Here is a 13162-nt window from a genome sequence, read left to right as displayed (position 1 = left end):
CAGTGTTATTGGCTAGTGCATTGTCATGCGCATCGCAGACTTCCAGACCACTCTTCAATCATTGTCAATATGGCTGTCTACAAGGTGAGCTGTCTGAACAATGTGTGCACTGGCACACGGCGACGGTCACACAGAAAATCACGCTTCTGAATCGCTACAAACAAAAGCATTAAAACCTCGAGAAAAAATCACGACAGCAGAAAATACATGCAGAAAGAGCGACCAAGTTTAAAAAAAAATTAAACCTTCAGTAAAGATTTTTGATAGTTTCGATCATTTCCAACGCTGTTGTGTCAGCAATTTGTTATGTCCGAGTCTTCGAAATCTGTTCAGGCATTTGGACATGCACCACGCTGGTTCTCGCCACTTCATTGTCGTTCTTGCCTTATCTAGTCATGTCTAGCGGTGGGAACAAGGGTCCGTGTAAATGCGTGCATGCATGCTGCATGTATTTATGCGCCATGCGCATTTATGCGCCATGTTGGAAAAATGGAGTTGCCCGTTTGTGAGAAATTTGTCTGAAAAAATACACCCTATTACTTTTTTGTATTAGAGAAAATAGTTCAAAATACACACTTTCAAAAATTATAAAATATAAAAAATTGGGGCGGGCATGAACATTGGGGCAGGCTTTTAATGAAAACCTAAAAATCAATTTTTAATGGCCTAACATAAACAATGGTAAAGCAAAGGCTCATAAAAACATGATAAATGGCAAATTTCCCATGTAGGCCATCAGCCTAGGTTTGGTCAGTATCAAATCAGGGCATAAATGATTATAGTGTGCATGCGCAAAGTATACCGCCCCTAGAGTGGTAACAAGCATTTTGATGGACATTTTGAAAAAAAAGGGTGATAACACCCAAAAAGCTGCCACCGCTGCAATGCTATCACATAATTTCCAACTCTGGAGGTGTATACCTTGCCAAAAATCGCTGCCTACATGTATGACGATTATTCCCCTCATTTGATACTGGTGGCTAAAATTTTGGACTGAGGTTGATGGCCTAATGTATGATGTCATGAGCCTGGCACTCCACTGCCTAGCTATCTTAACACTCAGTCCTGAATACTCCAATTTTAATACGATTTTGCACACCCCCTAGGGAGTTAGGCGGGCTGGGTTTTGTTCTAACACAAAATGCATTTGAAACGAGTGAGTACGTGGGAAAGAATGTTGCAACCTGACGCTGCTTTTTTCTTCATATATCATCTCAATGAAGTGATGAAGGTCCGTCATTGCAAAAATGATGATAAGACATAAATCTGGGACTGAGAAACATGTCCAATTTTGTTACTGTTAGGAAGTAGGGCATACTTAAAAAATGTCTTGACTCTCCATAGACTTTGTACACAACCACTGAATTGGCGTCAGGTTGCAACATTCTTTCCCTTAACTTAAGCATGTTAAGTGAGCCTAAAACTTGAAGTTAAACTTAAAAAGTGCTTAGCTTTATGCCGTACATTCCAGCTTTAAGTTAAACGCAGAACTCCATGGTACATGTAAGTAGGCGCAGGCCCACGCACCAATGTCACGAATATCGTTAGAAAAATATAAGATCGGAGTCGGACTAGACTGTGCGCGCCACAGACATGCACGACACTTGACAGACTACGCAAAGACTGCAGAAAGAGTGACAGACCAGACGTGATTCGCGTGATGCAGCCTAATGCAAAGCAAATCAAGGTTAATTTAAAACTGGATGTACTCGTGATTTGTTTCTAAATTACATACACACCTTCTAATAAAAATGCGGGTGTTTACCTCCTTGCTGTCCTGATATTTTAAGAGAGATTCCAATGAACGTCGCGTCGTGCGAAATTCTGACGTACGCAAGATGGCAGTTGCAATGTGTACACACAATGATCCAGTCGAGAACGTTGTCGCCATTGCTTGGCCCCACGTGCACGATAATCATTGATTATTATCGATGTGTACGAGCGGTTACCAGCACGATTCAGCCTGGTACCCGCTATTAAGTGCTGCCGGCGCGCGGGGAGCGAATTTATTTTCCGTAGGTTTTTGTCAAAATAATGTCACGCATAATCCATTGAATCGTTGCAAGACACTTGTTCTCGTTCTCCTTTTTTTCCCTTAAAATAAAAATAAAATTATCTCAACGATAAATTCAGAGAAGGAAAGAAGTCGATGAAAATGAGCAGCGACGACGTGGATTCGAACCAGGGATCTTTGTAGCTCATGGGTATCCGGGGGCGGAGCCACACCCCCCACATAAAACTTACTCCTGAACGCTTTGGCTGATCGGTATGAAATTTGGTGATCTCTCTTACCTTCTATCAGAAATCAATATCGTAGAAAAACATTTACGTAGGGATGCAATATTCAGTTATTATAAAACTATGAATATTATAAAACTATGTTATTTAAAAACTGTGTTGTTATAAATATTTGAGGTTATAAATATTTGAGGTTATAAATAAACCAAAATGTTATCAGGGTGATTAAGAGCAAAGGTTTATTTTCCCTAGGTGAATTCACTCACAACCAAATGCACACATATGTTGCATCTGATGAATGGACGAAAATGAATACCTGTTATTTCCTAAGGCATCACCCAGCCCAACCCACAAACTTGGGTGTATTTGGGATTGATATCAGATCAAATTTCCACCATTAATGCAAGGTCCATTCTCTGTCTTTACCACTGAGAATGTATATGACCCATTACTTGAAGATTTTACAAAAAAAAAATCACGTTTTGATAGCTCGCTTTAACATATTTGATAAAACGTCAAATTTCACGCGTTTAAGATGTTTTTGTATATTATATCATGATATTTCCTCCATATAAATCTTGTTTAAAACATTTGGCAATAACGTTTTGATAACATACCTGATAAAACGTCAAATTTGAGGCATTTAAATAACGTTATTAAAATGTTTTTGTGACCGGTCATTAAAATGTCATTTTTGAATGTGTAAGATATAACATCGTTGCGACTTTTCAAAATGTTATCACTGGCATTATGTGTTTGCAGGCACTAGGCTACTGTGGTAAATGGACGACGTCCGTACTTTAAAATGCTATAAACAGTCCTTCATTTAAAGAAAATCCATCCAGAAGAGCTACAAATCGCTCTCCTCAAATCTTTGAGGAGAGCAAATCGCTCTCCTTAAAATCCACGGATAAACGGCGGTGAAACGGCGGGTTAACGTTGTTTTTGTTTTATTATGAATATCAGGATTTATTCAAGGGGCTGCATTATTATTAGTTTTTGCATAATAACATGCTCAAGTGGCGTTACTTCTTTTGTTTTGTAAGTGTAAGATCTTAATATCATTGTTCTGTTTCACTGGCCCGATCGAAACTATTGAATTATTCATTACTTTGGAGCATCCCGCCCGCCTAGGAAAAAGAAAGTCGCGGCCGGCGAGCGAGGGGGTGGGGGGGGGGGGGGGGGGGGGCTTGTAGCGGGAACTTCTGCAAATTTTTATGAACGAAATGGTGGGGAATAGTTGTGCATGTGAGTCGGATCTGGGCCGGCCCTCTCAATCAATAAATATGGATAATAAAGGGATCCAATTTTGATGGAACTGATTCACGAACCGAACCTCCAGTACCCAAACCTGCGAAGTGATTATTAACTGATAGATCTACCATTTAATATTTTGTTGTTGATGCTCAATGGCAGGGGCGTAAATCCGGGGGGGGGGGGGTGGAGGGTATATATCCCCACTTTTTGACCAGGGGGATGAGCTATTGAATCATCCTCCTCATCACTTTTTCGTGATGAGAAAAAAAATGCGCATTTCAAGGTATTTTTCGAACATCCCGACAACAAATATGTATTCAACAACGCTGAAAACTGGAGACACAAACTACAAAAGCTTTTAAAATACGCCTTTTCGATGTAAGCGTGAGTTTACATATTGATATACATCTATGTCCTGAAAAGCGCCACCTAATGTAATGTGGTATCCGCCCCCCCCCCCCTTTCGAATTTCCACGGCCGGGCAATTTTTGGATTTTGGTCATCCCCATCCCCCCACTCGCCGGCACAGATTTACGCCACTGCTCAATGGCACAAGAATAAGGCGCTACAACACACACGAACGGTTCTTTATCAAGCCGATAGTCACAAAGATGATTGATAAAACCTTTTGCAGGAGATAGGACACAAAAACAAACTTCCTAATACTTTGAGGGCTAAACAATGTCTACTCTTTGCAAAAAGTGCCACATGGAACTGCCAATACACAGCCGATGCTGCGAAAAAAAGAGGGCGCTATCACATATTAACGGTCGAATTCGTTAACGCGAACGGCACGGAAAAGGTAAAAGCATTTGGCAACAGAGGGCGCTGCAAAAATGAACAAAATAAATGGTAGCTTATACGTACCGTCCAACCTCGGTCCTATGGTGTCGAGCAGTACACTCCCACTACCTGCTCTAACGAGGTTGAAAATAAAGTAAGCCCTGTGGATGCGCATTTATGTATTACAGCATAGTACAAATCTTTTCGTTTCAAGACGTTACCAATCAAATATCAATTCTGATTTTCAGTCATCATAGAAGTAAAGGGGGAGGGGGGGGGGGGGGGGGGGGGAGAATACTTCTGATTCCAAGTACACCCGATTTTGATTGGGAATGTTCACATATTGCCGGGGTGCGTTTTGGCGGTCATAACCAAGAATTGGTTCGGTTGTTTCTTGTCAGTGAATTTCTGCGGGAATTTTAAATGGACGAGAATTACTCACGGTAATGCAATACTCAAACCCCCATAACCATTAGCCAAAGAGAAACAACGGAACCAATTTTGGTTATGACCGCCAAAACGCACCCAAGGTATTGTAAAATTATTTCAGGCCAAGTCATACTTCAGAGTACAAGGGCATAACTCCAGAAACAAAACTAAGACAAGACACAAGTGACTACATTGTATGTTGATGGCTGCTTTATTCATACAACTCATACCGCAAACTGCGACGTCATTAACTGGTTAGAATCTAGCCCTCCCATGATTAGCCCATATCAGTGAAATCTGTAGACTTCATGTTGCCCGTGCATCTAGAAGCTCCGAATGCTGCAATATACAGTACACCAGTAGATGGATTCTATTCCTACATGTTCCTAAGACCTTCAGCACATCTAGAACTGGATCATCTGGCCCTGTAGTGCAAAGAAGGAAAAAAAAGGATTCATTTATAATTAGATTTATTTCTCATTCCATCTTTCTCACCAAGTGTTTGACAAAATTAAACAGACGGTAACGCGGTTGAACAAAGTTTGAGTTGCCACTTGTTTAATTATATATTCTTGAGTAATAAGGCCGAGTGGATTTTTTCCCCTTATTTACCAACCCCCCCCCCCCCCCCCCCAGAACTGAAATAGTGGAGTCCCCCTCCTCAAAAAATCAGTATGTCAAGGAATGTCTATGCTTGACTTCTGAGTCGGACAGTGTTTTTGTTATTATCAACGTTGGTAATTCACACCACCTGAGCACTTTTTCCTATAACTTTACTACAGTCGTCAATGAAAAGATTTGATAATCTGATATGTGCAGAAAATTAAAAATTGAGGTTTAAAATTTTCCAATTTTCCAATCCCCCTCAAAAAAAGTGCAACAGTGACACAAAGTGCACGACCATTTCAGTGATGTGGGAGGAAGCTCTGGGAATCCTGCAAAAAAAAGTGCGTTAAAATAGGGTTCCCACAGAAATCTTGAAATGAAATTCCAGGATAAAATAAGGGCTTTCCATGGCCATTTCCTACGCAGTTTTTGGTATCTTAGGAGCCTATTTCTCAGGAGGCAAGGGACACCACTCCCTTTCAGCCTTCCTACTTGGCTGAAGGTAAGGGAACCTGTCTAGCTGGCCTACACCCGTTCATGAACATGTAACCAATAGCAAACAAAATTTGGACTGAAAAAACCAAAGTGACATTTGGAGCAGTAGTTGAAAAAATAGTTAGGTTTTTCCAACGGTGGTCGGCCACCGTTGGAAATGTATACAAAAATACCATTTTCTTGAAAATGACTTCACACCAGGTGCCATAACTTTACAGCATGCTTAAGACTGTCATTTACCAACATCCTAGTACTTGGTAGTTTTATTTTTTCGATGTTTGCAAATGTTGTACATTCCCTTTAAACAGTGACATCATTTTAGCCTCTTTGTCCATATAAAGCTGGTATGTCATTTCCTGAGTCCAAGTGGCGGCCATTTAAAAAAAAAGCTGGCGGCCACCTTGAAAAATAGCCTGGCCGGTCGTTTTGGAAAATGGGTTGTGCGGCCACTTTAAAAAAGAAAAAAAGAAGAAAGAAAAAATTGCCTCCTTTCTTTTTTTTCTTTACAAAAAGGCAGGAAGCTAAACATGTTTTATTTTTTTACTTGGCCTTAGGTTTCACAATATTCCAGGATTTGTCCATGACTGTGGGAACCCTGTTCAAAAGTCCTGAAAGTGAAAGTACCATGGAATCCATCTTACCTTTCTCTTCTTGTCTCCTCCCAGCTCAAAGTGCTTGCATCGCTTGATGGGCAGCTGTTTGCGAAACTTGCACTCCGTGCATTCCATTCTCAACACGATCTTCTTCGTGGTCTTAGCCTAATAAACGAATGACAAAAAAAAACCACCAAATTTTGGCATGACTGTCTATCCTCACTGATTCTGGAAACTTCATAGGAGGATTGACAATAGTGGGTATTTATAAAGCGCACGTATCCACCAGGACTGGTGCTCAAGGCGCTACGTCATTATTACCCCTGCTCATTGGGCCCATGAATCATTCCAAATACCATCTCAGCTCCATGGGGAGTATACAGCTCGATGTAGACCGTTAGGCGCAAGGAAGCTAATTCAATCACAATAACCATCTCTGCCCTCACAGGTACCCATTCACTCCTGGGTGGACAAGACAGTAAAACGCCTGTGATGGACCCATTTAAAAAATATTATCAATAGTCAGCAAGCATTATCTACAGTGGGAAGTTGATTCACTTGTAGTGTGGATTTTGTGAACATGTACCTCAACGCCGACTTTAGAAGACGGTGTATACTCTAGTATACACCGTGGGTTTGTGCACATTGAAATGAAAAAATTACTTGTGCCTCATGCACGTGAGGTGGTGTGTGAAAGTGGTGTGTCTCACACAGAGAGCTTTTGATATCACAAATCGCCGTCTACTGTCAGGCATGCAACTGGGAATTTAAAAAAAAAAAAAACACGAGGAAATTCCAAACCACACAAGACTTTGTACAGTGTTTTTCAATTTGTAATGGTGTTCATGAGAAGTTAAAAAACCAGGAAATCAGCGGATCCGAGGAAAAGTTGCATGCCAGTACTGTTCATGAACAGTGTCTGGTAATGAAACTCATCGGATCTTCAATTCCAAATGACAACCTACGTCTTATCTTGACTTTCAATCAAAGTTTGTATAACCAAGATGTGTCTGTAAATATTGACTTTCCCTCACCACCAAGCTTTTTTTTACCCAATATTAAAATCAACCAATTGGGAAACAGACTTTAATTAAATCTGTTTTACACTCCTTGACTCAGTCCGTCAGTTAGTAGTCAACGACGCTGGCCCTTTAGGTACAAACAAAAAGAAAAGAAAGACTAGAACCAATACTGACCTTTTTGTGAAAGACAGGTTTGGTTTGTCCTCCATACCCTGTCTGTTTGCGGTCGTAACGTCTCTTTCCTTTGAGAATAAAAACATAACATATCATAAGACAATTGCAGTGACGGTTTCTTGTGCAAACTATAAATCTTCTTCTTGTCAATGGCTATTACAATTGCTACTGCATATGAAGTTCCGACCAACGTTCGTACCAAGCCGCTTTTCAATAACATGAAATATGCATCCATTTTTGAAAGACAAGGATTTAACCCTTTCATGCCCACATTGTTTATTGACTAGGGCCCCCCAGGACCAAATTGTTTGCTCAGTCATGCAGAAATCACTAGAGCGTGAACAAAATGAGCACGAGTCAAAAACTAACTTTTTTTCAACCCAGATTTTCATTGCCAAGGATTGATTAAAATCATAAATGTTGTGTGTAAAGTTTGTTCCTTGAACCATACTCTTTTATGTGATGTAAAACTGAAGTCCATACGTGCAAATATAAGGAAGTTATGCCTTTTTGTTCATCTGGTCCCAATTATCAAACTGCAAGCCATTTCACCACATGACCAAATGGCACTCCATACCTCAAATTGTGCGTGGATACTTCTGAAGCACTTTTCTCATTTTTTTTGTATGGTAACACTATGAATAAACTACACCATTAGAAAGATCCGAAAACACTCTTTCATTGGTATATAGTTGATGTATGGGCGGCCAAACATATCAACATGCCGCCTTTCTGAAAAGTAGTAAATATATCTGTGCTGAGGGTGTTTTGTGTGTGGTTTCCTGGTCAACTAAAGTCACCTATGGGAACCAGCAGGGGGCTACTTCTTGTCGAAAAAAGTCGCCCATGGTAAGGAAAGGGTTAAGGTTTAAACTTCACTCATATTATGAAAAGATTACATGGGCGAAATATGTATTGAGGAATGTGTCAAAAACATAAAAAATGTGTCAGATTATCGTCAAAATAAACCTCCTGTTTGTGCTTTTACTTTGTGTTTAATGTTTGCTGTATAATGAAATAAAACTTGGCGCAACTTGTGCTTGCGACTCAAAATAAAAACGTTGTGAAATGCCAAGCGGTGTGGCTTTGTGCTCTGCGTTGGCTGGAATTCACGGTCTCCCCCAATGTAAAACCTCAACAAGAAACCACCTGTTCTGGACAAACTGTCAATGCTGAGATTTGTATTAAAATACTGGAGCAATATACTCCAGAGAAAGCCGTGGAAAATTGGGATTTAACATTTTTATTTTTGCTTCTTAAAAAAATCTTCTTTATGGTCTTTAACTTTGACATGGGATAATCAATATATCAAATATTCTCGATACTGGATTTCCGATATATCGGTTATTGAAAATTCTGATATCAACGGTGTATATTCTTCCCCCCCCCCCCACTGATTTTTGCCTGCTGGATTCTGTTTTTAAAGATAATCTCCAAAAATCCACCACTGTGAACGAACCAGACAGCACTTGAACTTTTCAGGGACATCAGGCCCAGTGCAAACTAACACTGGACGAGGCTACCTTCTTCAGTGCTCAGCTGTCATGCATTTTCGTTCCGCAGGGGAACTCAAAATGGTTGCTTCAGGTAAAGCTATGGGTTGGGGACCTATTCTGTGAGAGTCGGGGGTAATTAAAATGATAGCACAGCACTGCTTATTTTTCCGTTTGGTAGACCATTTTTCAGGCATGCAACTGGGAATTTAGGAAAAAACGAGGAAACTCCAAACCACACAAGACTTTGTACAGTGCTTTTCAATTTGTAATGGCATTCATGAGAAGTAAAAACGAGGAAATCAGCAGATCCGAGGAAAAGTTGCATGCCTGATTTTTGCAGTGCGAGCTGAATCGTAACCTTTGTTGAAAGAATGTTGCATCATGACTCCACTTTTTCCACCATATACTATCTCAATGAAGGTCAGTCATTGCAAAAATGTTGAAAAGACCTGAATTAGGGACTGAGGAACATTTCCAATTTTGTTAGAAAATACTTTGAAAATGCACTCCATAGATTTTGTACACGACCAAAGAGGTGGCGTATGGATACTGTATTCTTCCCAAGAATTTAATGAAATGTGAAAACAATACCTTGGACAAAAAGAGAGGCCTTGCCAGCCTTGTACTGGGTCACCTTGTGCATCTTGTGATGCCCGCACTTCTTGCAGAAGGTACGTCTCGCCTTCGGTACATTGACCTACCAACGAAAAGTCAGAAAGCATTTACGTGATTAAAATGGAATTCCATGTGCTATTTATCCAGTTTCATCCTGCAATACAGACTCTTTTCTAAATTGCCATTTTCCCGCCAAGATGGCAGATTTTCCAGGATGGTGAACGGATGCTGTCTGGTCGAATCCATTGTACAAGAAATACACGTCGATTGCAACTCGTGCAGCGATTTGCATATAAACACAATGTCACAGCTTTGGGGTAAATCAAGTTCTGACATTCAACATGGCTGCCATCGGCAAACGTTGTACATGTTGTATGTATGCATATGGCATCCAGAAAGATGTCTACATTTCTGGAAAAATTGGAGATAAGATTACCTACTCAAGCCTGAGCACAAAATTTTAAAAGCAGAGACATCATAGAATACAAAAATACAGGGCAATAAACTGTTCATTTTCCCCGGCTGTGTGGAACTTATTGGAAGTTAGTTGACCATGTTGACCATCTCCTCAGCTGCCGGAATGACAGGATGTGTGGCAAAGACTACAGCGCAGCAATATCCAAAACTGAGCCACACTAGACTAGCATGACTAGGCCCCTATCATTGCCTATAGTTGGGGTTAAACAATTCCAAGTGTTTTCTCAATCTCACTTAGCCTAATAATTATTCTCAGCAAACATGGTGCTTCAAAAATCAATTCAAGTTCAATAGGTTTTTACTTTCCCTGCTAAATTTGACTTTTTAGAACATGTTATCGCTTTCTGATGACTGATACTAGTCACTGCAAGGGAAAATGTGTGATGTCCATAAATGGAACTCTTCCCGAGTAGCGTTAGAGAACATGAATTTCACTCAGTTTCACATCAGGCCATTCAGTGATTCACGTCACCTATATATAGTCGGACTCCCTATTATCGCGGCATCCCTATTATCGCGGCATGGGAAATTTCTCTTTTTACAGTGTCAAAACTCCTTCAAGTGGCGATTTTTATCCAGTTCACCAGTCATCAAGGATTTTCTACCGAGTTGTATAAAAAGGACGATTAAAAAATGTTGTGTCTTTCGGGACTTTTAACGATTTTAATAAATATTAACGTTTTCCAAAACTTGCAAAATTTTCCCTCACCGTGTCTGCTAAAAGGTACCGTTTATATTTTAACATAAATCTTTAATTGCGCTCTGTCCATGAAAGTTCCATTGTCTGGTTCCCATTCTTGAGCTGCAAATGTAAAATGAAGTCGAACGACGATATTTGCAGCTCGAAATCGTAACAACTTTTACGGGATCAAAATAAGCACCGCGCGTTAGCGAAAATAAAACGGCACACCGTGTAAAGTGAATGGCGCCCTCAATCGCCGATCAGTAGACTTGCCTCAGGGATTTGTGTTCTCCTTTCGGGGGAAGGGCAGGGTCTTAAGAAATCATCCTGCAGACATTTTGTCTTTAATTAACTTGAACGTTACAGGGAAAATATCAGACTTTATTCAGGGGGTGTTTTGGTCAAACATAAACTATGAACAAAAAAGTTGGGATCATTATAAAAACCACTTCCCGCATACCGCGATAATAGGGAGTCCACCTCCGTTCGCACACGCCGCGCATGTCTATTTTCACAGGCATCGTACACGGAATAAACCACACTACCCGTCAGATTTTTTTATATTAATTTAAAAAGGAAGAGTTATACTACACATAAGACAGGACAATTCTGGAAGGTTAGTGGGCAATCTCTATTCCGAACGAGAAACGTGATAAGTACCGCGATAATACGGCGTTCCATCCTACATCATGTACGTACGTAAACGTATAGGGCGATGTAAATCTTATCATTTTCAGCTTTTGGCACAAGCAAATGCGTCAATTATTTGGCCATTTCACTTATAATACTGAATTTATATAATACTTGAGTTTATGGTCATTACAATCCCTTGAAGATACAAGCGATATTTAATTTACATTTGTCAAGATGAAACGGATTGTTTTGAGCCGTATTTTACACAATCTCACCATTTTGATGGTTTGGATGAAAAGAGGTCGCGTAATAGCGCCCTCTTCCGTCCATAAGTGAAGCAGCGCGGCCGATGGCAATAGCGCCACCAAGATCGTTGAGCTCGCGTCGATCTTTGGATGCCAATTGCCATGATGACATGACTTCCCAAGACGGTCAGGACAATGGCAACGGTCAGGACAATGGCAGTGTTGTACGCTTGTAGGCCTACATCAGTCATTGAGTTAAAAGACCACCGATCTTTACATAATGTCTGGATCGAGAGAGCGGTGAATAGAAGTTAATGCACAAGTGACGGGTTGCGTGAAATGAATAAGGTCCATCCCTTTCATGATGACATGAATCAGGTCCAAGGCTTTTGCAGAATAACATTCATTGTTGTGGAGCACTACTTGGCGCTCGTACTTGAAGTTGAATCTTAAGGAATGTTGTGTCTTTACCATTACTTACCATTAGGTCCAAGGCTTTTGCAGAATAACATTCATTTGTTGTGGAGCACTACTTGGCGCTCGTACTTGAAGTTGAAGTTAAGGAATGTTGTGTCCTTACCATTACTCCGAAGAAGAAACCCTTTAACTAAGGTTATTCTGTCGATGGTAATGCTATTGAGAGGGTTCATGTTCGGACAGATTTTGGTATTTGCATTGACACCAAGTTGAATTTTGCCGATCATGAAGGCTCTTTGATTAAAAAAAAAAAAAACCAAACAAACTAGTAGTCGTTTGTCCGGATTAGTGTGGCGTAATCACAGTTTCGTAGTTGTAACAATGCATATCTTGCACATCCTTTTTTGTTCCATTATCAGACTGCACTTGGAGTACTGTACGATTGTTTTTAATTCGATTTCCAAATCTCAAAGTGACAGGTGGGACTGGGAGTGCAGCCCAAATGGCGCCCCCTATTTTGTAAAGAAGTTCTACATGTAGCGCTTTCCAGATCTAGAATGTGAAAGCCCAATTGAATCATTTAAATTCCTTATGTACTTTTTTAGTTATGGAATTTTGAACACAAACACAGATTTAAATGTTTGTCCACGGATCGCATTTTATAGGCACGTGATATTTCAGTATAAAAATAAAACCATGTCGTATCATGACAACGATATCAGAATAATCCCATAAGTCTTCGAGTAGCCAAGTAGAAGGTAAGGCAAGACTATGAACTATTGACATTGTAAAGCATGTTGTTTTAATATTGGAAGCAGGAGGTGCTTAAATAAATGGTTATGATGAGTGCCAATTATCATTTATGAGAGTGTGTTTTTTGATGGGGAATTGTTTTCGTTTTGCTGAAATATCACTTACCTTTATTGTGATCCATGGACAAAATGTGTTCCCCTGCCCTTTCGGTTAGTAGTGTGGATGATGCGCCAACAAAAGAGGGCGC

At 40.2% G+C, this 13162-nt stretch overlaps 2 protein-coding genes across 27 annotated transcripts in view; both read right to left on the bottom strand.

Annotated features, from left to right (window-relative positions):
- LOC119735706 (CUGBP Elav-like family member 2) overlaps nt 1–1827 on the bottom strand; it is a 108700-nt gene extending 106873 nt beyond the window's left edge. For 24 of the 25 annotated variants that reach the window (XM_038209565.1, XM_038209561.1, XM_038209575.1 and 21 more), the window contains exon 1: nt 1766–1827. The gene's annotated coding sequence lies outside the window, so the exon portion shown is untranslated. Of the gene's footprint in view, nt 1–1464; nt 1483–1765 lie in introns of those variants that run through there. The other variant, XM_038209563.1, reaches the window with a different exon arrangement.
- Nucleotides 1828–4895: 3068 nt separating this feature from the next.
- Nucleotides 4896–11911, bottom strand: LOC119736070 (60S ribosomal protein L36a-like). 2 transcript variants are annotated; one of them, XM_038210079.1, is made up of 5 exons: nt 11776–11911; nt 9685–9790; nt 7598–7665; nt 6450–6566; nt 4896–5132 (listed from the first exon to the last, which is right to left on the bottom strand). In XM_038210079.1, exons 1-5 carry the CDS (start codon nt 11776–11778, stop codon nt 5112–5114), a joined length of 315 nt encoding a protein of 104 aa, XP_038066007.1. In that variant the 5' UTR covers nt 11779–11911; the 3' UTR covers nt 4896–5111. The 2 variants fall into 2 exon arrangements, with proteins under 2 accessions (XP_038066007.1, XP_038066006.1); XM_038210078.1 differs by having other exon boundaries at nt 11725–11793.
- Between the last annotated feature and the right edge of the window lie 1251 nt (nt 11912–13162).

Source organism: Patiria miniata, unplaced genomic scaffold (genome assembly GCF_015706575.1).
Source record: "Patiria miniata isolate m_02_andy unplaced genomic scaffold, ASM1570657v1 HiC_scaffold_29, whole genome shotgun sequence".
NCBI lineage: Eukaryota > Metazoa > Echinodermata > Asteroidea > Valvatida > Asterinidae > Patiria > Patiria miniata.
This window is presented reverse-complemented; position numbering and strand designations above follow the sequence as displayed.

What these genes read in the sequence shown, in the direction of transcription:
- LOC119736070 (XM_038210078.1), bottom strand. Translation starts at nt 11,778, where the DNA reads ATGGTGAGATTGTGTAAAATACGGCTCAAAACAATCCGTTTCATCTTG. An exon ending in GGCCTCTCTTTTTGTCCAAG is followed by an intron (nt 7,666 to 9,684) that starts GTATTGTTTTCA and finishes TTATTCTCAAAG; the next exon opens with GAAAGAGACGTTACGACCGC. An exon ending in AACCTGTCTTTCACAAAAAG is followed by an intron (nt 6,567 to 7,597) that starts GTCAGTATTGGT and finishes TTCGTTTATTAG; the next exon opens with GCTAAGACCACGAAGAAGAT.